The following is a 25158-nucleotide window of genomic DNA, read 5'->3' as shown; positions in this document are numbered from 1 at the left end:
TCTGCCAGATCTTAGCTTGTCCTCTTGGGACATTATAAAGTCTGAGAAGATTATGCTCATCTCATAAAACTGTTGAGGGGATTAAATGAGATGACAGACATAAAGCATGCAACAAGACTCTGCCACCTAGTAGTGGGTGCTTGATACACCGAACTATTTTAATATGCTATTTATATAATTATATAATTTAAGGAAATAATATGCACTGTATAAAATATGGCTATATAAGGTTATATTTATGTAATAATAACTTTTTACATAATTATATATTCTACAATAATACATAACTGTTTTTAAACAATAGTGTTTCAGAGATTCCTAGAACTTTGAGATCATCTTCTCTAATAGCTTTCACACTTTTTAACAGTGGAGTCTTTTCCCCTTTCCTTCCCCTCAAATGACACCTTCTGTGGAAGCAGACTGTCTGAGACGGAGCACAGGGAGGGGCTTGCCGCAGCAGGGGTGAGGGTCCCCGAGCCCTGTGTGGGTTCTCCCTTTACTCCAGCTCACCACGCCAGGACACCCTCGGGGCAGAGTGAAAACAGCTGCTCTCGGTCAATCTTCATTCCTTTTCGAGGTCTCAGAGCCACCTGGGTGGAGCTGAGGTCAGGGCCCAGGTCCGTGGCCTTAAAGTTGAACTTTCGTTCTCCGAGGCGCTTTGCAGTGTCTGCCGATGAGAGGCATTACAGGGTTGCTGGTCCCTCTCCCTGATGGGAATCGGGGCCCGTTTTCCTCCAGGTAGCGGCCATTCCCGTTGTAGATGCTGGTGCCTTGACAGGCAGCTGGCGCAGTGCCTGGCTTTACTGATGGCTGCACTTAGGCTCTGTAGCTGCTGAAAGCTATAAGGAAGTCACAACACCTAAGTACGAAGCTGGAGCTGATGTGGTTAGCATCTTACGTTGCGGCCTTAACAGTGGGTGTGTGTCTGTACTCTGTGACCATTTGATTCGCATTGATGGTTAAGGAATTGAAAACATTTTGTTCAGTGCAGTAGAGTTTCATTTCTCTACGTGGGTGTCAGTGTCAGGTGACGATCCATTTGCTGTATTTCTCCTTCTGGAGGAGCCAGTAGGCCTGGTTAGCAAAGGCATTGGTCATTAACTGTTACAGAGAAATCACACTTTTTTGGCCTTGGGTTTTTTGTATGGAAATGATGTAACCCTTTTCTACAGACTTCATCAGCCTATGTGGGTTGTGGTTTGTGACATTAAATGAGATGTATTGGAAAGCCTTTTATCAGAAGATGGATATAAGGAGATATTATTACATAAAAGAGTCTAGATTCTCTCTGCAGGAAAAGCTGGGCCGCTTCCTTGACAGATGCAGTGCTGGGAGATGGATGGCCTTTGTTCCTGCCTTGCATTAGAGACTCCTGGTTCTCCATAGAACAGCTAAAATGGAAAAACACATGGCCAGGCCATGTTGGGATGTAGGGGTGTCACCATGCAATGTGTGGGGTCCCCCAGTGCATCTGTATCCGCTCTCCAAGGAAGAGGACTCGGGACCAGTTTTCATAACTATTTTGTTTGTTGCAGATGGCAATCATAGCAGTGCTGTTGAGCCCTGAAGCCCTATTCCAAAGGGAGGGAATGATTTCCTGCTTGTTCTCTCATTCCAATGGTGCTGATAGCTCAGATCAGCTCTGGTGCTGAGTTTTGCTGTGAGTTGTGACATTTGTGGCCAGGAATTTGTTCATGATAATCAAGTACTGGAGTTGGTGAATTTTTTTTTAAATTAATTAATTAATTAATTTATGGCTGTGTTGGGTCTTGGTTCCTGTGCGAGGGCTTTCTCCAGTTGCGGCAAGTGGGGGCCACTCTTCATCGCGGTGTGCGGGCCTCTTCACTATCGCGGCCTCTCTTGTTGCGGAGCACAGGCTCCAGACGCGCAGGCTCAGTAATTGTGGCTCACGGGCCCAGCTGCTCCGCGGCGCGTGGGATCTTCCCAGACCAGGGCTCGAACCCGTGTCCCCTGCATTGGCAGGCAGACTCTCAACCACTGCGCCACCAGGGAAGCCCTGGAGTTGGTGAATTTTTAACTTTTTCTCCCATGAGTAAGTAGACTGAGCATTATCCTGATAATAATAATCAGCACAGACATTATATGCCAGGTCTCTGCCAAGTAAGCCCTTTTCTTACATTTCTCATTAAATGGGAGGGACATTTTTAGTGTCTTCATTTGAGGCATGAGGAAACTGAGGTTTAAAGAGGTGAAGTGTCTTGCCCAGGGTCCCACTGTAGAGCTGGAGTGTCACTTGTACTCACCAGCATGCCAGGATGCTCTTGTGAGTGGAACATAAAGGAGTTTGGGCTGGCCGTTAAGGATCTGGATTTTCGGGTAACGTGGGGGAAGCAGTTTAGAACTAGAATCTGTGTCATGGTGGATCTGGAACCTGAAATGCAAGCTGGTGACTTTCCAGAGAAGGAGTTCATTCTGTTTCTGGACCAAAGTCTCTCCTTCAGCCCCGAGGGCTTCCAAGGCTTAAGACTTAGGTATGGACGATGTGACCAAGGACGAGCTACAGGAGGCTGCCTGCTCTTTGCAGGCCAGAGCCAAGCCTAGTCTCGGTCAGCGCTCTGCTTCCACCACCCAGAACCAGGCCGTGTGCGCCCAGGGGTGGGCTGGCTGGAAGGAAGGATGGATGGAAGGAAGTTAGCTTGAACGGGAAGCATGAAGGAAGGATGAATGGATGTTTGAATAGAAGGGGAGTAGTAGATTGAGAGAGTGATAAATTAGAACCAGAATAAAAGAAAGAAAGACAGAGGAGCCATAAGAGTTTCCAGCTTTTGTACAGGGTGTCCCTGTTGAAAGTTCACTACTTTTTGCTGTTTCCCATATATTCTTCTTGTACACAGATTTCATTTGTATGTTTATTTGATAGACATTTTTGACCGCTAAGCCAGATGCTGGGGATAAACGAATAAGACATGATCCTGCTGTCAGAGAGGGAAGTTTAAAATTTCAGGAAATTTTTAGGCCAGTGAACTCGTTGCCTAAGCACTAGTAGAGGACACGGGCACCCTGCCTGGAACGTGCTCACCTGCAGAGGACACGCTCGTGGCGCAAAGGAAGCTAGCTATCCACCACCAGTCTCATCTGGTGTTCACCACAAACAAGGAAGCTCTCATGGGATCTTTATTTTTCTTTGTCAAAACATTGTTTTTAACTGCTTCCCACCTTTCTATGAAGCTTTTAAGTTTTAGGTTGTTATTGTTTAATAGAATGTTGTAATCTCGCATAGAATGACTCATATTTCTTTTCGAACCAGGATTGATCGTAAGATGTCAAGTGCTCACACCAACTACAAACTGGATGAGGCGCAGGCTATAATGAGCGAGCTCAGGACCATCAAGAAAGCCATTTGTACAGGCGAGAAGGAGAGGCGGGACCTGATGCAAGTAAGAGGCCCGGGTGCCCTTCAGAGCCCACGTCCGTCTGTCTGCCCGCCTGCTTGTCTCTTAACTTTATTTAAAAATTAAAAAATATATATATATGTATATATTTACTATATATATTATGTATTTATTATATAATCATACATATTTTAAAGACATACATGTATGTATAATATATATGTATATATGATATCTTCTGTATATGTGTGTGTACATATTTATAAATATTTTAAAATATGTGTATTAGTTTCCTAGGGCTGCCATGACAAAGAACCACAAACCAGGTGGCTTAGAACAACAGAAGTTTATTCCCTCCGAGTCTGGAGGACAGAAGTCTGATAGCAAGGTGCGGCAGGGCCGCGCTGTGTCTGAAGGCTCTAGGGGAAGCTCCGTCCTTGCCTCTTCCAGCTCCTGGGGGCTGCTGGCAGTCCTTGGTGTTCCTCGGCTTGTAGACGTATCACTCCAGTCTCTGCCTTTGTCATCACATGGTTTCCCCTGTGTCTCTGTGTATGAATTTTTTTCTTCTTATAAGGACACCGATCATTGGATTAGAACCTGCTGTAATCCAGCATGACCTCATGTTAACTTGATTCCATCTGCAGGCCTTCCTTCCAAATAAGCACACATTCCAGGTTCTGGGGGTTAGCACTTCAACATATCTTGTTGGAGGACACAGTTCAGGCCACAACAATGGGTGATACATTTGTATTGTTAAATAATCGAAATAATTCAACGTCTGTTGTAAGAGTCTTGCTGTCACCCCGTTCTCTCACCTCCTGTAGCTGCTTTTATTAGCTTCTTGTACACCCTTCCAGTGTTTATACAGACACTTGAAAGTGTGAACACGTGGCCAGCTGCCCTCGCAGAAAGCCGGGCCTGTGCCTGCTGCCCCGCGGTAGCTTCCGCACCTAACTCTTAGGCCCTGTACCTTTTCCCGTCTCTGCACTCAGGGTTCCCTCCTTCCTGGATATGGCTGCACAGTATTCCACCATGAGGACAGACTTTTTTTCATTGTAGCTTTATATTGCTTTATTTTTTTGCCCCTTGAACTCCTGTAGTTTCTGTTATTTTTAGAAAAAGCTGAGTTTTTGCGGAGACCCGTGCCGGGCTCCTATGCCGGGCTCCTGCTCCGTGCCGGAATGCATCTGATGCTCTCTGTTGTGGCTTCTCTTTTCGGCTCAGCACACCGAGTGAGCACCTGGTGCTGGGAGGCATTTGTCTCGATTCTGTAGCACGTAAGACACAGAAGGACATGGGAGCAAAGCTCAGACTCGTAGGCCGAGTGCAGCAGGCGCGCACGTGACTGCCTTGCCCGGCGGTGCTTCCTGATGTCACGGGCGTGAGGCTGGACTGTCCCTAGGCTGCTCGTTCAATTGCAGAGTCCCAGACCCTACCCCAGGTCTCCTGGCTTAGACTGTCTGGGGTTGGGACCCAGAAATCTGTATTTTCAGATGCCCTGTATGTCCAGGTCGTGAGAGGTCAATGGTCAATTGTTAGATTTTCTCCGAGGCCTGGTAGCAAGGAGAACAGCTGCCGTCTGCCGAGGCCTCTGTGCGCCGCACTGGGCGAGGCGCTCTGCGGACATCACCCATGTGATCCAAGCCCAAACCCGGGCGTGAACCAGGTGGTACTTCACCCCAGGGACACGGAGGCCTCGCCCGGGACGTGGAGCTGGTGTCCCTGCCCCGTTCTTTCTGAGAGTGCAGAGCTGGCCAAGCCACCCCGTTGCCTCGAGTGGGTTCCCCACCACGGAGGCTGGAGATAGAATTTCTGGAAGAAGCTTCAGACCCCAGCATCTTCTCTGAGACGCTCCAGGGAGACGCACAGGCAACGTCTTCATCTAGTAAAATCAAATAAGTTGTTTCATCCTTCTTATATGACTGTAGCAATCTTGGCCCATTCCAAGACGCCTTTGTCTAGATCCAGAGGCAGCTACCTGGGGTACACTGCACGTGGGCGTCTAGTGTCTGCAGGAATATCTGCTGAACGTGAATGCATTCCCAAGTCTTTTATTTAAAAAAATTTTTTTTTCATGTTTTCCTGTTTTTTTTAAGATTTCTTTTTATGGGGGTATAGTTGCTTTTCACAGGTCTTTTAAAAATCTTAGAATATCTGATTTCTCTTTAACTTTCACCCAAAAGGGTTCCCTGTACCAGAATTTATGCTTACTCTAATTTTTGGCAAACTGACATCCATATAAGATGACTTTTGACCCTGTAGCATTATGACTGAAAAGCCAGGTTATAAGAATATGTAAATATCGTCTGGGAGCTGTTTTCACCTTCTGTGTGGTACTAAAGATCTCAAGGCGGCATTCATCTCTGTTGGACTTATTTATTGATAGACTATTTTGGATGGAAATACTTTCCCCCCTCCCCTTTGCTCTACTGAGGTACACTTGACAAATAAAATTGTATAAATTTAAGGTGTACGTGATGGTTTGATATACACATCTATTGTGAAATGATTGCCACAATAAAATTAGTTAACACATCCATCACGTCACACGGTTACCTTTCCTTTTACATGGTGAGGACTTGTAAGATCTACTCTCTTAGCAACTTGCAAATATGCGCTACAGTATTGCTAACTATACTCACCATGCTGCGGACATGAGGTTCACAAGATCCGGGGACTTATTCCCCTTACAGCTGGGACTTGGTACCCTTTGACCAGCGTCTCCCCATTTCCCCCAGCCCTCCAGCCCCTGGCAACTGCCTTTCTACTCTCTATTTTGAATTTGGCTTTTTTGGAGGGAATGCTTATTTTTTCTTTAGGAAACACAAAGGTTTAAAAAAACAGTAAAAATGGTACCACAGATGTTCTCTATATTATTCACATGCTGCCAGGAGGACTCAGTTGCCGTCTGATTTAAATTACTACGAGCTTCATGAAAGGTGCATGTGCTGATCGACATTTCTTTTGAATCTCATGAGAATGGAGTTGGGGCCGGCCCGCTCTCCAGTGATGAAGCTGCCGACCTGGAACAGGAAGAAAATGACCGCTGTGAAAGGGGAGAGAAGCGTCGCCATCGCTGCTCAAGTCTCTTGTTTCATTCTGTTCCAGAGCCTGGCCAAGCTGACCGATGGCTTCAGGAATAGCTGTTCTCTTACCGACCCTCTGCAAGAGTTCCCTCCCAGTGCAGGCGCGCTGGGCGAGTCTTTGCCTCACCAGTTCTGCGATGCTGGGTCTCAGACCGAGGTCATCGGCGAGGTACGCTCATTGGGCAGGGGGAGGAACCGAGTGTGCCCAGAGAGAAAAGGACTGCTTTCGTGTGGCCGTCACCCATTTCTTTAAATTTTCCACTTTCCCTTCAAAAATGTTTTGGCTTTTGTGCCATTAAGTTTGAAGAAAGAATATTGTTTTTCACATCCAGCCATCTTGAAGGTTCAGGGGCCTGGGAGGCAATTGAATGGCTTATTACCTCTATCCTTGTGATTCGGATTCTTAAAAAAGGCAGAATCCTTTTGAGAGTTGAGTCTAGATGTTTCTTGGCAGACATATGACTTTTTAGAGCGTGGATCAGCTAACTTTTTCTGCCAAGGTCCAGATAATAAGTGTTTTAGGCTTTGCTGGCCATGCAGTCTCTGCCATAGCTACTCAGCTGTGTTGTCATAGTGCAGAAGCAGCCGTTGGCCATATGTGAACGGGTGGGTGGGGCTTGTTCCAGTAAAATTCCAATAAAACTTTATTTACAGAAAGAGGTGGCGGGCCGGATTTGGCCTTCGGGCCATAGTTTGCTGAGCTTTGGCTTAGACCAGTGATTTTCAGAGGCTTTGTGGCTGTGTCACTCTTGGGTTATACTTTGATGCTATTTCTTATTCTTCTAAGAGAATGTCAGGAAATTGAATTGAATTGAAATTAATTTTGTTTGGGACTTGGAAGAATTTCATAATGCCCCTTTTGATAATTAATAAAGCCTGGAGTTAGCCACAAAAACAAAATTGGCAACCATCATTTGAAGCAGGGTGGTGACTACTTAAAGACACTACTGTTGTAATGTCATTGAGTGAAGTTTTACATTTATTTGTTACAAATGGAAAAACAGTTTGGATGGCTTCTTTTTCTTAGGGCTTACTAAATAAAGATGAAATATCAATGGAATGCAGAATGCCTTCCTAAAATTAAATAAATAAAAAGAAACAAAAAGAAAGGAAAACCATTGACTAAAAAACTCTGGATTTTAAATAATTAGCTGATATTTTAAAATGTCGACAAATAGTGCCTCTTTGAGGGGAGTATAATATAGGAAATAATGCCTCTGTGTCTTGGATGTCCTGAACTGCCCTGTTTGCTGTGTTCCCCTCATTGTTCTCAAAAGTACACTTGGACATTTTTTGACTAGGTATCTTTGGTTTAAAACAGAGAAGAATCTGTAAGTCAAAAATGTCTGGCAGTTTTGCCTAAAGATTTTGGCATGAGAGAAGGAAAGAAGTATGATACTTATTGAATGCCATGAATAATTCATTGCTGCTCAACATAAGGTTAGAATTAGAATTTTTAGAGACTCTTAACTAGTTTGAGAGCAACAGGTAAGATCGAAGGTTCTGTAATGATTTAGGTAAGACTTTCTAAAAATGTCAGGTGGGAAGTGGCTGGTTATACAGCTATAATAACTTCAGCAGTAAATTATCATTGTTTATGAGTTTACTGGGACTGGCCCTGGCAGCTTCATGGCTGTTACCTCAACTTAAGTAGTGGTTTCCATCTTCTTTTGACTGATGAGGGGGTCAAGGTGCCAGGTTACCTAAGGTCATGTAGCCAGGAAGAGGCAGGTCTGGGTTTGAATCAATGTCTCTGATCCCTAAACCTCTGTGTTTTCTACTACATCATGTTATAGAAAAATATATCAAAAGGGTATAACTGCATTAGTTAGCTATTGCTGCATAACAAAACATCCCCAACCTAGCATTTTAAAACAGCACACTTTTATTATCTCACATTTATACTGTGGACCAGGAAACTGGGCTGTGTCCTCTGCTTCAGGGGCTCTCAAGTAACTGCAGTCAAGGTGTCAGCCAGGGTTGCAGCCTCATCGGAAGGCTTGACTGGGAAGGGTCCACTTTCAGGCTTACATGATTGTTGGCAGGATTCAGTTTCTCACAGGTTGTTGGACTGAGGGCTTCTGTTCCTTACCATATAGACCTCTCTAGCACGGCAGCTTGCTTTGTCACAGTGTGGAAGCCAAGAGAGTCTCCAGCAGGAAGGAAGTCACAGTCTTTTGTAATCTAATCACAGAGATGACTTCCCATCATCTTTGTTGTATTCTGTTGGTTAGAGTCAAGTCATGGGTCTAGCCCACTCTCAAAGGGAAGGGATTTCACAGGGGATGAATCCCAGGAGGTGAAGGCCATTGGGGGCCATCTTAGACGTCTGCCTACCTCACGTAGTTATCACTTTGAGTTAGTTTTGTGGGATGGGCATTGATGGAATCAAACATGCTTTTGGAGCCCACGGCTTTGCAAGCACAGATTTGTAAGCAGTACAAGCCTAACGTTGGAATTTAGCAGTTGGCGTACATGTTGTAGGGCTATGTAGGATCCATGAAGCAGGAACCTGTTGGATCTGTTTGGCTGTAGGCTTTTTTTTTTTAAATTAAAATGTCCATTTTATTCTCACAGAAGAGTGCAAAATCAGAGCTTAGAGGTTCATAAATAGCATTGAGAAGAGGTTTAAGAAATGACATTTATTTGTCTTGATGATGAGTCAGCTTTAGGGGTCTCTAATGAACAAGGTGACAAGTAGCTCATTTCCATTGTAGAGAGTTTCTGCAGATGCGGTGCTGCAGCCTAAATGCATTTATATTGAGGACACTGTGGAGAGAGGCCTTGGGTGAGGCTACTGAAATGTGTAAAATCGTGACACATCTCATTGGCGAATGCTTAGTCTCGTATAAGGCATTTCTTCTTGCCATTCAAGGCGATAAAGATATAAGGAAATTCCCCATTGACCTGTCTCAAAACTCGTGTCAGTGAATTCATCGCCACTCATACAAGTAGAATATTTCCAAATATTTGTCGACACGAGGTCATTTAAAAAAATAAAGACTTAGTGGCCGTAAGATATGGCCGAGTAAGGCCAGATCTACAGATGGAACCGATTTATAGAAACTAGAGTCATATATTTCCAGGAATGAAGGAAGAAGTAATCAAGGTGAGCTGCAGTTACCTCTCATACAGGTCTTGTTTGTTTTGTTTGGGAATTTGTTGACTTCAGTGTAATTGGTATGAAAATATTTAGGTACAACTAGTGATCGCATCAGAGCTCCTCATTTCAACTCTTGGCTCCTCAGGTGAGGCGTCCAGTCCCAGGCTTTTCCGTGCCTTCCTTCCGTCCTTTCACCTTTGATTCTTTAACGGACTGCATAGCAGTCGAAGGAGTCCCGTAGCCAACAGCTCACACAGCTAGTCTGTCTTCTTCAGATCTTGTGACTTTTTAGGAGAACACCATTGTTTCTTGTTTATTGAGGAATGGGAGCATATACTACACTAGGCGGGATGAATTTTTTTGCTTTTGTATCAACTTTGAGGAATTCCCTATTTCTCTTAAAGCTTAATTTGTTGTTGTTGCTTGGAATCGCACAACAGATGAATATACTTCCCCTGTTTTTTTAAAAAAAATCCACCAGTGTTGGGACAGCAAAAGTCTTCCCAGCCCCACTCCCAACCTCCACTGACCAGAGGTGGCAGCTGTTATTTGGTGTGTTTCCTTCCAGACCTTTGAAAAATGGAAATTGGGAGGCAAATTAAAATATTCTTCATTGTTGCTGGAAGTTTAAGTGAATTTTCTATTTTGGAAATATGTTTTTAATGTGTCTCCCCCATTTTTTTCTTTCTTCTGTTCCACAAAGTTCGTCTTTGATGATAAAACAAGGCTTGTGGACCGAGTCAGGCTTAACTGGCAGTATGAGGAAGCCAGAAAGAGGTAAGAAGCTCCTTTTTCAAACCTTGCCTCCTGCTTACTTCCTTTCTCCTGTGGAAAGCGGTTTTGCAGAGTTCCAATGTGTGATTTATCCACTTCTTATCAGAAAGCAGTGTCTGATAGAGTACAGAATTAAGGTTCCTCATTTATGTGTAGCTTCTGAATACATGTGACAAAATTTCATGTGCATTAAAATGTGAAACTCTCAATATTGCAAACAGTTATGAAGACGGGATTTAATAAAAACAGAGACTTTTCCGGCTCTCCTTATCCTCTCAGGTAGCTCAGAACCCCCTCCCTGCCTTCCGACTGAGCATCAGTCCCTCAGACCAGCTTAAGCAAACCTGGTTTTTGAATATGTGGCTGCTTATTCCATAGGTTAACAGAAAAAGCCACGTATCTTGGGTTAAAAGACAGTTTAGAAAGGATTAGGTCAACGGGTGATAGCGGTACGTAATCTACATCATTTTGATGGAGAGAATTGAAAGTCAGTCGCTTCTGTTGACCTGTGTTGTCCATCAGCCGCCTTCTGAAAATCGGGACTTGACCTTGTCTGTGCATTTTCAAAATGTGTCTTTCCCTCCCTCCTGGTCTCATCCGGGATTCATGGGCGGCACTGCCAGGCGGCTGCCGGCCTCGCAGGCACAGTGTTTTCAGCCTGTCACCTTTCTCCCCATGTGCACCGTGTTCAGTATTCTGACCCTGCCCTAGCTTTCATGTTCTTTTTTTAGGGACTTTCTCTCTTTTGTGCCTTCTGGAAAGAGTCTTAAAACCAAATTATTTCAAAATATGTGCTTCGGAAAGCTGTGAAGCCTATCTTTTTCAAAAAGTTTTTTTTTTTAATTCTTTTTTAAAAATATGGAACGCTTCACAAAAACGTTTCTTTAGTCACATATGAACTGCTGTCTTGGGGCGGGGGGAGGAGGAGCGAATTCCAAGCAGGGTGAGGGCGTAGTTCTGGAAGCGAAATAGTCGGGCCTGCTCAGTATGGTGTATCATTCAGGGATGTCTGGAAATCTGCTTTGTTACCTTTTTAGCAAATGTAAAAATAGCAACAGAAGCAGATCATCTGACTCCCTGCTGGAGGGCCGGCTTGAGCTGCTGCGGCCTCTGCCCAAAGCCCCTCTGCCCGGTCCTCCCGGCTCTTGTTCTTCACGATGTCCTTGATGTGCTCAAGGCGGGCCCTGCACTTCCACGCAGACCGCTTCCCCCCGCACCTGCTTCCCCGGCCTCACGCATCCCTTCTCAGGAGCTCGCTGGCTGGCGATTGTCAGCCGCTGCTGTCTCTCCTCAGTATTCCTCGGCTCCTTCCTGCATGTTTCTGCTGCATTGTGTGGGTATGGGAATTTGCTGTGTTGTATTAAACTGCAGAAAATTGACGGTTGCTACACTTAACATCATTGTTACTGTTCTGCTGTGACATTTACCAACCACAGCAAGTGATTTCTTTGTTTTCCAGAGATGATGTCGGTACAGAGTGAGTAACTTTTTAAATATCGAGATAATACATTTGGGCGGAAAGTCTATTATTTAAGAAAATTATGCAGGGGAGGACACTGCACTTCATCAGTATCTTCTAAATGGAAGGAGTATTTCGAGGTCACCAGAACCTTGTTAGGAAATGCACTGCAGCTGCAGAGGAGGGTCCTGTCCCCAGCGCTTCAACCTTTGTGGGACAGTAGGGGCTTCTCAGAAACGCCTTTCTGGGCTGCGTTGGCCGCATTTAGAAATCAGAGATGCGTTGTAAAGACGTCCTGGGTTGGCTCACACAAGCACTGCCTTGTTCTTTTCCCACTAGCACAATGGTTCCCAATTGTGGGGTGGGGAATGGGGGAGGGGTACGACGGCCCGACTTCACCCCCCCCCCCCCCCCCCCCCCGCCCCACCGGTGGACTTCTGGCCATGTCTAGAGATGTTGTTAGTTGTCACAGCTCTGGGGTGGGCGCTCCTGGCATCTAGTGGGTGGAGACCAGGGACGCTGCTCAACATCCTACAGCGCACAGGACGGCCCCCAGCAGAGAGTCATCCAAATTCACTAGTGCTGAGGCCGAGGACCCCTGCCCTGTGCTGGAGGACTGTGACGTCTTAGCCGGGCCATCTCTGCCTCATTTCCCCATGGCAGATCTGTGTGGGTGACCCCAGCAGCTTCACACACACCCCGCAGCAGTGGGCAGAGAAGCTGCTGGAAGGCTGGGAGATTATACTTCTGCCCAGCACCTGCCCTGTTCCAGGTATTTCAAAGAAATTCTGTGGTTTATGTGATGTCATAAAGACATATGGTCTTTGGGACTTCCCTGGCGGTCCAGTGGTTAAGACTCCGTGCTTCCAGTGCAGGGGGTGCGGGTTCAATCCCTAGTCGGGGAACTAACATCCGACATGCCGTGCAGCTCGGCCAAGAAAAATAAAAAAAATATGGTCTTTAACCTGTTTGGGAGATAAACTCCCCCACAGCTAACAGAAATATGTGAGGATGCCAGTGGTTCTGCCTGGGGGTGGGGATACCCCAGGCAGTATCTGGGGGGGGGCGGTGTGCACACACACTACATATATGTATAGACACAGGGTTCAGAAACATGCACATATATGCTTGTACATCTATGTACACATAAATAATACATGAATACATTGTTTTTGTCAAAGACGCGATCACTAGACACGTCCCATCTTATCCTCCTCTCTAATCCTACCTCTCACCATTAATGATTTGCTGTGAAACCTTCCAGTTTTTACCTAAACATTTAAATAAATTAAGCTCAATATAGTCAAATACAGTATATGATGCATAGCTTTTATAATGGTTATAGCCATCTTCTACGGATGGACATCTAGATGATTCCAGTTTTTCCTTTTCACAAATGGTGCACATCTATTTACAGTCCCCAGCCTTGCAGAGATGGCTGTTTCCTTCGACAGATACATAGCAAGGAAATGTATGGGTCTAAAGACATGTACATTCAAAGTTCGGATAGATACCAGTGAATCGTCTTCCAAAATAACTTATACACTTTACACTGCCACCGATGGCGATTGAGAGCCCTGATTTCTGTGTCTCCTCATCATCGTTAAATATCACCATTCTTTGTAAATTTTACTGGAGTGATGGGCAAAGACGTTCTCTCAGTTGTCATGTGCTTTTTCCCTGGTGAGAATGGTGCACTTTTGCAGTGATGGTGCAGTTCAGCATAATTTTGTGTGACTTTTGGTTAGTTAAATTGCCAGGTCTGAATTTTTTTTCAGACAAGTGCTCCTTTCAAAACATGTTAGATCCCATCATCCGCTAAGGGGTGGGGGCGGGTTTTGCGCCCCCTCGGGGGATGTTTTTGGTTCTCGTGACTGGAGAGAGGGTACTGCTGGCATCCGGGGGGGGGGGGCCCAAGGACGCTGCTAAACAACCCACAGTGCACAGGACGGCCCCCACAGCAAACATGTGGGTGGCCCAGAGTCTCTTTTTGCCTTCGAGAAACCGTACTCTTGAGCTTCGTATCTTGCTCCGAAATCCCTACTGTGTGTGGACATCAGGGGCTCAGGAGCAGGTCTTCCACTGACTCAGGGCATTAGCCTCGTCCAGAGCCACGTTGGCCCCCTTGCATGCCAGGCCTCAAACCTGCCAGGCACGCTCCTGATTTAGTGCTTGGAGTTGGCAGAATAATGCTGCCCCAGATGTCCTAATCCCCAAACCTGTGACTCTTTGCCTTCCATGGCAGAAGGAATTTTGCAGATGGCCTCAAGCTAGAGATCTTGAGATGGGGAGATGACCCTGGATTATCTAGATAGGCTCAATGTAATCACAAGGGTCCCTATAAGAGGGAGAAGCAGAGAAGGAGATGTGAGGGTGGCAGAGATCAGAGTGATTCAGGGCCTCGAGCCAAGGAATGTGGGCAGCCCTTGGAAACACCTGCGAAATGGATTCTTCCCGAAGCCTCCAGAAGGATCACAGCCCTGCTTGCCCATTTTTGACTTCTGACATCTGGAACTGTAAGGTAATCATGTGTGTGTTGTTTTAAGCCACCAAGTTTGTGGTAATTTGTTACAGAAACAAAAGGAAACTAATACAGTGCCCTTGGCCCTCGCTGTTTCCTCTGCCTGCAATGGAATGCTTTGCCTCAAATGGTCACGTGGCCTCTGCTCTCCTTCTGGTCACTGTGTCAGAGACACTTTTCTTTTCTTTTTTTTTTTTTTTAATTTTATAGCTACTTTATTTATTTATTTATTTATTTTTGGCTGTGTTGGGTCTTCGGTTCGTGCGAGGGCTTTCTCTAGTTGCGGCAAGTGGGGACCACTGTTCATCGCGGTGCGGGGACCGCTCTTCATCGCGGTGCGCGGGCCTTTCACTATCGCGGCCCCTCCCGTTGCGGGGCACAGGCTCCAGATGCGCATGCTCAGTAGTTGTGGCTCACGGGCCCAGCTGCTCCGCGGCACGTGGGATCTTCCCAGACCAGGGCTCGAACCCGTGTCCCCTGCATTGGCAGGCAGATTCTCAACCACTGCGCCACCAGGGAAGCCCAGAGACACTTTTCTGATCATCCTGAATAAAGTTGCCCTCCCATCCCCACCCCCATCACCCTGATTCTCCCAGCAAATGTAATCACCCAACCTGTTCTGTACTTATGTGTTTGCTTTTTTATCGTCTGTCTTTCCCTGCGAGAATGGGAAGCCCATGAGGGCAGGGGTTTTTGTCTGTTTAGGTCATTGCTATAATTCCAGCAGCTGAGTACCTGGTGAATATTTATTGAATGAGTAAACAGGGGTCTGCTTTGGTCACACTTAATCTTTGGCCTTCACCCCTGCGAGTGGGCGAGTGGACAGAGTCCTGGGGCCCAGTCAGCTCCAGGCCAACTGCTGTGTTCCTGGCTCCCTTCCCCAAGGCCCTCGTCCTGGTGTGAGCCTTGGGATATTTCCCCTTGACTTAAGAGGAGAAAGGGCATCTAGACATGCATGTCTTTAGGGATCTGACGGAGGCAGGGCACAGTCACCTCATACATCATCATTCCAAGCTCGGCTTATGCTTCCTGGGCCTTCATGGTCATTGGAAAGGGCTTGTGGTCTTGGACCCCCCTGTAATGCGTCCTGTTCTTGGGTGTTGGAGAAAATGGCATTGGAGCTGGGCCCTGAGGGATGCTGGAATTCCGGCTGCCCATATGTTGAGGAAGGGCTTTCTCAGTCCAGGGGGAGCAGGGAGCAGGGCGGAAAGTTGTCTGATGGCAAGTTTCTTAGGGGTCAGGGAAGAACGGCCCCTGAGAGAGTTCTCTGGGGCTCGCTTTATGGTCGACCACTTAGAAGATGGATCTCAATTTTTGATAATCAGTTCGGTGCTTTCATTGGACCTTCTCCTGCTTAAAAACATCCTTGAAGCGTTCTTGTTGTTGCCAAGTCGTTGATTACAGCACCCTGTGTTTGGCAGTCTGGATCTGGTCCCCTGACGTGGTGGCAGTACCTGGCTCCAGTCCCCGTGGGGTAATCATATTTGGCCTCCAGTCACTGAAATTGCTTACAGTTAAGGCTTAACTGGAAAGTGAGTGAGCTCCTGACTTGTAACCTACTCAGCTGTGGTCCTACAAGTGCCAGCCACATCTGGCAAGACGCTAGACTCAATACCCCTTGTAGTGTGGTCAGGACAACCCTACGATCCCCGCTCCTGGTATACATGTGACAGTTAGGGAGGGTCAAGGTCATCAGGTGTCAGGAGCATAGCCACCCAGCACCAGGTCAGGGATTTTATTCCAGTTGCCTTTTCTGGGTGTTTTTTCAGACTGCCTCTAAATGAGACACATGATTAGAACAGCGTAGACTTGGGAAGGGAGCAACAGCAAGCAGGTCTTTGCCAAGAACTAAATCTAGAACCAACGTTAATGTTCCAAAACCTGAGTAATGAGGACCACAGTCAAAGCACAGTGGCTTTGAGGTTCTGTCCAGGGACTCTCCACATGGCCACCTCCATGACCAGCATCATTGGAGAAGGGTGTCCCACATACAGGAAAGCATCATGTCCCCCCGTTCACCCACCAGTGCGTGGAAGAGAAGGCGTCACTTCTAAAGGCAGTGTTAGCCCAGAAAAACGCATCCTTCCCTGCTCTTCCACTCCAAGGCTTTCATTATTTTAGTGCCACGTTCAGCGTTCTGTCTTTTCCTTCTGCTGCCCCACCCTTAGACGTCAGTCTCCCAGCTCCCATTTCTGAAATCATTCCATCCTGCGAAGTTTAGCTTTCCTACCCTCTGCAAAACCTCCTGGGCTTTGCTACTTCTAAGTGGAGAGAAGTTGAAGCACTTATGTATTTCCTTGTATATCTAGATTCAAGATTGTTTCTCAGAGTTGGGAAATCGTCAAAATGCAATGAATGTTCTGGACAATGAGGGTTTCATGTACATTCAGATTTAAAGGAAGTTTATGGAAGTGGAACTCATAATTCCAAGCAGTGGTATGATTTCTAGAGAATTCTCTAGACCAAACCACCACTATCATGGTGACTAGTTTTGTGTTTTCAACTCTAGGTCATGTGAAATGTACCCAAACAACTGCGTATTCCTTTCCCTTTAGGAACATGGCTTTGGATTCCCAAGGCAGACCTTATGGATAGGAATGTTTTCACATTATTGGTTAAAAATTTGAGAATTTTTCAAAGCCAGTTTGGAGGAGCTAGTCTTCTTGAAGCAATCCTGATGACGCAGATGGCTCCTTATTTTTAACCTAAGAGCACTTGTTCCAGAAACTGGAACTGTACAGCGCACAAACTAGCTGTTTCCATAGAAACACTCGCGTTCCTGATAGGAACAAAACATTCGGCCCGTCCGGTTTCTCCGTGTCTCAGTGTTTGTTGCCAGGATGGGCCCTGCTGTTCTTCAGTTGTCACTGGTGTAGTATTAGGGTTCCAGCTGAATTTGATCAGTCCCTTGGATTTTCCCTTCATTTCTCTAGTGACTGTGTGTTTGGGTTTGGGAGTGGGGCACGGCTGTGAGAAACAAAGGAACGCATCTTCTCCATTCAGGCCAAGAGAAAGAAGCCTGGAGACGATCTGCTTTTCATTTAAAGAAGTCGCTCTCTGAAGATCTGTTCGTTCAGAGGGGACAAGATGTGAGGGCAGGGAGGGATGTTGGGGGTATTCGTAGGCCCTTCTTATGCCACACTTCTAGATTCAGACTCCGTGAATCTCCAATGTAGGATAAAGAGTTGAGCCGAATGGACACTGGTTTATCGATATTTAGTTCAGTGAGCTGAAGTGATATCACCATCCATCTGACTCAGATCTCAGCTGAGACTTTGGTGGACTTTTGCTTTTCATTTGAATGGATATTTGCAAAAAAGAAAACTAAGGAGAGAAAACATAAAAGTATCAAATCTGTAGCTGTAATTGACATCTGAAGGCACGAGGCTCCAAGCTGGCACCGTGTCCTGGAACATGGCATTGGGATCCACCACGTCCCATCACGACCAGTCAGGGCCGTGGTTTGCCTGGAGTTCCATTTCTATTCCAGAAAGCAGCAGTATTTTAGGAACATGCGAATTTATATTGTAGGTCACAGAATTTAGGTATAAATTCAAATACCTGGGGATTACTCTGGATATGTAAAATATGCCTCAAAACTGTGTAATGTTAAAAGTGCATTTTCTTCTTCGAAAAAGAAGTCATATTTAAGATTTCCATGTGAATTGTAAGGGTCTGAGCAGTTTCTGCGGCATAAATGCAGGTTTCCATTCATGGTTTAATGGTGCCTGGGTTGTAACAGAAAAGGTGTTTGGGCAAAAATAGTAAGGGAAAAATGATTCATATTTGACTTCTGTCTACATTAGGCCTGTTCAGGGGGATGGAATTTAGAAATCACACAATAAATATGAGACCAGGATGCTTGATTGAGGACTTGCTTTCATTTCTTCACTATCCTGAGCACAGGGACATGTGTTTTAAAGCCTTTAAAGGCATTTGTGAGAGGATATATATATAGGCCATAAAAGGGATTACCTATCAAAAATAAGAATCAGTAAAGAATACAGCTGACTCGCAGGGAAAAAAAAACCCTTGCCAGTTTTAAATTGATCTCGGTTCTCTTTATTATTTTTTTAAATTTATTTACTTTTCTCTTCTTTTAATTGGAGTAAAATTGCTTTACAATGTTGTGTTAGTTTCTGCTGTACGGTGAAGTGAATCAGCTATATGTATACCTATATCCTTTCCCTCTTGGACCTCCCTCCCACTCCCCCCCATCCCACCCATCTAGGTCGTCACAGAGCACCGAGCTGAGCTCCCTGTGCTATACAGCAGGTTCCCATTAGCTATCTATTTTACACATGGTAGTGTATTTATGCCAAATCTAACCTCCCAGTTCGTGCCACCCTCCCCTTCTCCCCGTGTCCACGTGTCTGTTCTCTACGTCTGCGTCTCTATTTCTGCCCTACAGATAGGTTCATCTGTACCATTTTTCTAGATTCCACATATATGTGTTAATATACAATATTTCTTTTTCTCTTTTTGGCTTACTTCACTCTGTATGACAGACTCTAGGTCCATCCACATCTCTACAAATGACCCAATTTCATTCCTTTTTATGGCTGGGTAATTGATCTCGGTTCTCTTTAAAAATGAACTTGGGGAGTTCCCTGGCGGTCCACCTCTTAAGCATCCAGTGGTTAGGACTTGCTGCTCTCACTGCCGGTGGCCCTGGGCTCAGTCCGTGGTCGGGGAACTAAGATCCCGCAAGCCGCGCAGCACAGCCCAAAAAAAAAGAACTTGGAAAAGATTTTTTTTTTTAACAAACTGTAGTCGTGACCTTGCTTTGTTTCCATGTATTTAATTTCCCTGAAAAGATATTTCAGAAGACAGCCTTTCTGGAAATGGTTTTTCCTGTGTTACCCAGAATTGGAGTGATGGCGCTTGCAGGAGTGGGGTTCCAACCTGCACTACGCATCAGCTGTTGGGCGTGGGTGTAGAAGGAACATTGTAACTGTACATCTGTATGTGGTCTGAGGCGGAAGGTCTGTTCCCTGCAGTAACCCTAACACACGAAGGGTCCGCCTTGCAGGTGGCTCGTTTCCCGGCCAGCAGCACGGTAGACAGGGCTTATTGTTTTAAAGGTAAAGCCATCCCACCTATTCCTTGGCAACTGTACTAGGAACCGCTGAAGGAATCCTTTTAGAGCTTTTGGCTCCCAGTACAGACAGACAGACAGACAGACACGTGCTTCTCTCAACCTGGCTGAGAGCATAACCCAAATGTCTACCTCCGGAGTATGGATCTAGAGGAAGAAACTGCACTTTCCAATATATGCCAATATCCTTCTAGATTCTTAGGTACCTCTGAGATGAGTATGCAGTCATTCACATTGTTGTGAAATTTAATTATTAAAAGAGCACTGTTCTTAAGCACAGTGTGCTTGCCTAGTACTCAGTACAGCCCAAACAACTTCTCCAGATGGGTTACATGAAGTCAACTTCATCCAGATTGTTTCTGCTATAGAAGTCATCCCTCACCATATGTCCTTATGTGTTTTTCTTGTGAGCTCTGGAAAGTTACAGTACACTGTTTAATGCTGGCCACTGTACTATTTCTTTTATGCTCACAGTGGGCAGACCTTTTGAAATTTGCCCTTTGCCTCTCCTCCCTCTCATAATTCAGTTTTTTCCTTATTCTTTTTTCTGGTAGTGGATATTACCTGAGATTTTCCTGGAAAGAGTAGGATTATCTAGGACTGGATCTCCAGCCTCCCTCAGCAACTTGAATGCCCGTGAAATGGCAGCTAACCTGGAGCTGGCCAACTCAAATGGAATCGTGCTCTCCTTACATGTAAACTTCAGAAAACTCAAAAGGAGTGCTTTTAAAAACATGTCTGCTTGTAGTATGAGAATTATTAGTATATATTACCAGGTAATACTGCTAACTTTAGTTGGGCTCAAATAGGCTTGCCTGTGGATCAGATACATTGAAATGAAAAATTATGAGGACCCAGTGCATTTGCTCATTGTACATCTCTTTTATATTTATTCCTTACCTTTGACTTGGCTTGATCTACAGTAGAATGTTCCGGAAATTTCATTGGGTCTGACATCTGATTTGGCGCTAATTTATGAGTCTGCTTGGAGTGTTTCCTTGGGCTTCAGTTATATGCCTGCCATAAATTTAAATTACACTAATTGGACAGAGGTGGACGCTTAAGCCCAGTTGGATTCCTAACCCTGTTCAGCTGCATCTGTCATTAGTTTTTTCAGTGACATGATTTGGCACCATTTTCCAACACATTTTCAGGAAATTCGTTTTAAGTTAGAAAAGAACTTGCCTAATAAAGCTGCTGACATTCAGCTATTTTCTTTACCTTCTTGGGGAACTGGGCTTGAGTAAAATGTGTGCATTTAAACTATAACTTGTATATTCTTTTCTCTTCATGACTGGGGGTTATCCGATTGGTTTGGTACTTGAAGAAGGAGTCTTGCCCAGTCCTACAGCCAGGCTGACTAGTCCCGTGCTTATGTCTAGTTCAGGAGGAGCGTGGATTGGTGCAGGGCTGGCCGACGGCCCTTAACACGCGGACCGATGCCAGCTGACTGGCAGTATCTGCAGGAAGCACAGTGTTGAGAAGGATTCTGAAGTCTGGACCCAGCAGGAAGGATGCCAGCTTTGATTAGTGACATGTGCCCTGGGCATGGGACGGCGCAGTCTCAGAAGCACTCTTGCCATTCCTGTTTTAGTGAGGATCATCCCATCCGTGCCTAATGCAAGCCTCTAAGAGCTCCAAGGCCAATTAGCATCCTCCAGACCAGGCTGCACTGCCTGAAAGCAGAGGGTGTCAAACAAGCATCAAAACTCCTAGAGGGCTTGTCAAAACCCAGGTTGCCCAACCCCAGTCCGCAGAGTGTGGCATTCAGCAGGTCTGGGGTGGGGCCTGAGGCTTGCATTTGTAACAAGCTCCCAGGTGATGCTGAGGCTGCCAGTCAGGGACCCCACTTTGAGAACCGCTGCCTTAGAGGCTAGAGGGCTATGTGCACCTGCCACTTAGCTGGCCTCACAGCTCTCTGTCACCTCAGAGAAGTCTTTGGATTTTGGTTTTGGGCCCGTGTGCCAATATCTGTCCTCCACAGCGGTGGGTTCTGGTCAGGTCTGGAGTTCCTTGTTTCTGCCCGGAAACAGCCCTCATCCTTAGCCACATATAAACTTAAAGGGCTTAAAACATTCTACTCCTCCTATGAAAGGATGCTCTGAAAACACGTCACATCTCTTTCACTTACTCTGCATTCAGCACCACCTCAGGGCACCAGTCTGTCTGCCAAGCGGGCACGCGGACATTTAGGCACACGGGGAGTGACGAGAGCCATAGTTTTACACCTTGAGGATGGCCGTGCTGACACGGTGCAGCTGGCCGGTTTGCATCCACGCAGATTACCCCACACCACGTCTACTCTCACCAGGGCTGACTCCCATTCTTTCATATACTTGCTGGCGTGTTTATTCTCCGTTTCATGCATTTAGCTTTTGTTGAGTATCTGCTCTCTGCCAGGCGTTTTGAATTTCATGCGTGGTCAAGGCCTCTGGCACTATACAGAATCCAGTGATGGGCGCATTTCTCTCCTGGGGTTTTCTCAAGGCGGGCTCAGGAGTTAGGCACGGCAGAGAAGGCAGGAGGCCAGAAGCATCTCTCATGTGTCCAGCACGGTGTTTAGCTACTGCAGAGGGAGGGGGCACGGAGAGAAATGAGCCGGCTCCATCCCGCTCCAGAACAGTACACAGAGGAGACAGCACCGTGCACGTGGGCGAGTTGGGGTCTGCCAGCCTTTTGGTCAGTTCTTTGAAACAAACATGATATGGTTACTGTCATCCTGAATCTCATAGGCTGGGGCGTATGTCGCAGAGGACTTACACATCATTTTTGTTACACCTCATTTCCAGATCCTTTATTTTTGTCGTGTGAGGTTTTACTCAGTGCAATCATTCCAGTATTTATCGGACTGAGTTTCTAGAATCCGTGTGATGGTGCTGAGGATGTGTGAAGCCGATGTTTTTTTCATCAAGTTCATGGATTTTTCTGTGTCCCTCTCACGCAGAGTCTCAAATATCCAGCAGCAGCTGGCCCAGTTTGAGAGCGAGTCCTGGCCGGGCATGGCCGAGGCCGACAGGGACCGGCTGCAGCTCATCAAGGAGAAGGAGGCCCTGCTTCAGGAGCTGCAGCTCATCATTCAGCAGAGGAGGCCGGCGGAGGACGTGGCGCGGCTGGAGGAGGAGCGGCGGCGCCTGGAGGAGGAGATCCAGCGCTCCCGGGCCACGTCCGTGCAGGGCGCCACGGAAAGGTGGGCTGGCCGGGCAGGCGGGGCCGGCTTCCAGCGGAGGAGCAGCTGGCAGAGCCGAAGCCTTGTTACTCAGGCAGCCACGGCCCGGCGGAAGGTGGAGGGAGCCGGTGCCTGCCGTCCGCAGGGGGTGCCCAGGGCGCCTGCCGTCCGCAGGGGGTGCCCAGGGCGCCTGCCGTCCGCAGGGGGTGCCCAGGGCTCGGAGGCTCCCGGTCCCTATTACGAGTGGGAGGTGGTCGAGAACCGGATGGAGTAGGGAAGACCCGGGAACCCACCACTTAGACCCCGCCCACTCCCGCTGCAGGTGCCGGGTGCACCCGCCCCCCTGTGTTTTCAGGACAGCGCCCGGGACAGGTGTCGGGTCTCCAGCCAGCAGGGGCCCGGAGGCAGGTGGTGGTCGGCTCCGTGACCACAGAGGAACCTCGTTCCTGACGTCAGCAGCATCTCCGTTTCCGCAGTCTACCTCTTACTTTTATCTCCGACTTTGATTTCTCGCCAGCAAAGCCTGCCCTTTTGGCAGCAGGAAGTCTCCGCTCTCTCGCGTGTCTGTTTCTGAACGTGCGTCTCTTCAGTTGGTCTTGGGGCTCTTTCCCAGCGTGGGACACATGAAGCCAGCACAGTTCCTTTGTCCTCTGTTGCTCGCCCTTTCATTGTGTGCCCTGTCTCCTGGTTTGCGTTTGCTGTGTGTGATCACAGGTGGTTGTGTGATCACGGATTGTGTGGAAGGCTGGGTCTGCTTTCCACGTTGCACAGCTGTCAGAAGTTTGGGGATATTTGCTGAGCTTTGGAAGGCCCACCGCCCATTTGATAACATACTGGCTCCTTAAAATTCACTGTATTACGAGGATCATAAGCTGTATCTCTGTGAGCATTCCCTACGTAGAGTTTAATAGTCACCTGAATTATTTGGTCAGTACAGATGCCCTTATAACGATTATTTCATCGAATGTTAGGACTGTCCTCTGTTTTTGCTGGGGGTTGTCTCTGCTTGGATATTCATTGTTAATTGACAGACAGGTCTGTGTTGTGTCCTTAGGGGCTAATGTCAGTGCTGGAGGGAAGCAATGGTGATTGGAGAGTCCAGTGCATAGGAATGGGCGGAGAGCATGTTAGTTTGCCTGACGTGGTGGAGTGCCCCGTCACCTTGCTCAAAATAAACCCAGAGTTTATCGCTTCTGACTCTGCAACGGGACTGTGAAATGGAAGTTTCATCTGTGCTCTTGTGCTTTTGTATCGTTTCAGCTTAACATCACCTTCCGTTCTCCCCATGCTGTTTTCCTGTGTATGTTTCGGGTCAGAGGGCCTGAGAGTTCTGGTTGGTTTTCTCTTAAGGGGCGTGGATTCGGTGCCACGAACACCGCATGTCCACCACATGTACCAGGACCCCACACCCATGTACCCTTGAGTGTTTCTGCCCTCGCCACGTGGAAATCCAGAGTGCAGGAGTGCTGTGGTCCCAGGGCACAATTCCATGGAACCCCATGGAGCTGGTTTTACTCTGATGCCTGGGTTCAGGGCCTGGGTCACCCAAGCTTGTTCACCTGACAGGGTCTCTTGTGGAACCAGCCTGGGAGCTGCATCCTGGGGCGCAGGGCCCTCAACTGGGACTGAATTGGCCCCGGGTGTCTCCTGAATCTGGCACTACATGGCCTTGGGCAAGGAGGGCCGTGCACAGGTGCTAATAAGCACCTTTCTGGCCAGGTGATGGGGCCAAGTGCCCCATGAGTGTCCCCTCGGCGGTGACGTTCTGGGCCTAGCGGATGCGGGCCCGTTTCTTCCTGCCGCTTGGGGCCCAGAGGCGGGGGGCTTTCCCTGGGAACAGGCTGAGGGCGTTAGAAGAGACCCGGTCTGGGAGGAGGGAGCCAGGCAGAAAGGTATGGAGGTACGCATCTCAGGGCTGACGTGTGCCAGCTGTTTGGCCAGGCCCAGTCTTTGCCCGTCTTGGTTTCAGTGGCATCATTGTCAGATGGAAAGTTTGAGCCAGGTTAGTGAGTGTTACTGGGGATTGGGGGGATGCAAGTTTTTTCCTCTTTCAAAGAAAAGAGCAATTGTTTTGTAGGGTGCCTACTTGGCCATGTGTTAAACTGCCATCATTTTGATTTGTAAACGAGAACTGCTTTGTTCTAGAAGCAAACATATTCATTTGTACATTCACTTAATAACTATTTATCGAGTGCCTATCCATGTCGGGCTCTATTCTAGGCAGTGGGCTTAGCACTGTGGGAAAAAATTTCATTTTAGAAAATAAAGTTGAAAAAAGTAGGAAGAAAACTACCTCCAACACTGTGGCGGTTGCTTTTTTATTTTATTTGTGTTTTTTTTTTTTTTTTTTTTTTTTTCACACACACACACTGTATTTTATTTTTACAAGAGATAAATAGACTGACACCAAGCATTGTACATGGATGACCACAACAAAAGCAACAATGATTGCAATTACCAAACACGAAACACACTCATACTATGTCATAATATTGACATTCAGTCCAGTAATCCTCCACTGTAACAGCTCCTTTACTTTGCAGTGAAAATTGATTTCTATATTCTTTGCCTCTGAGTCCTTGTGGGATTTTTTTTTTT

The 25158-nt window shown here is 46.8% G+C and overlaps 1 protein-coding gene across 1 annotated transcript in view; it reads left to right on the top strand.

Annotated features, from left to right (window-relative positions):
* Positions 1–22849, top strand: part of LOC132358927 (protein WWC3-like) — a 48413-nt gene extending 25564 nt beyond the window's left edge. The window contains exons 5-8 of the mRNA XM_059912171.1: positions 3269–3398; positions 6462–6608; positions 10246–10319; positions 22339–22849. Of these exons, the coding sequence (XP_059768154.1) occupies positions 3269–3398; positions 6462–6608; positions 10246–10319; positions 22339–22834 (847 nt within the window). The 3' untranslated portion in view covers positions 22835–22849. The remainder of the gene's footprint in view (positions 1–3268; positions 3399–6461; positions 6609–10245; positions 10320–22338) is intronic.
* The last annotated feature ends 2309 nt before the right edge of the window (positions 22850–25158 follow it).

The sequence above is a fragment of the Balaenoptera ricei genome, unplaced genomic scaffold (assembly GCF_028023285.1).
Source record: "Balaenoptera ricei isolate mBalRic1 unplaced genomic scaffold, mBalRic1.hap2 scaffold_713, whole genome shotgun sequence".
Classification (NCBI taxonomy): Eukaryota; Metazoa; Chordata; class Mammalia; order Artiodactyla; family Balaenopteridae; genus Balaenoptera; species Balaenoptera ricei.
The sequence above is the reverse complement of the archived record's forward strand: the minus strand, read 5'-3'. Positions and strand labels throughout refer to the sequence as shown.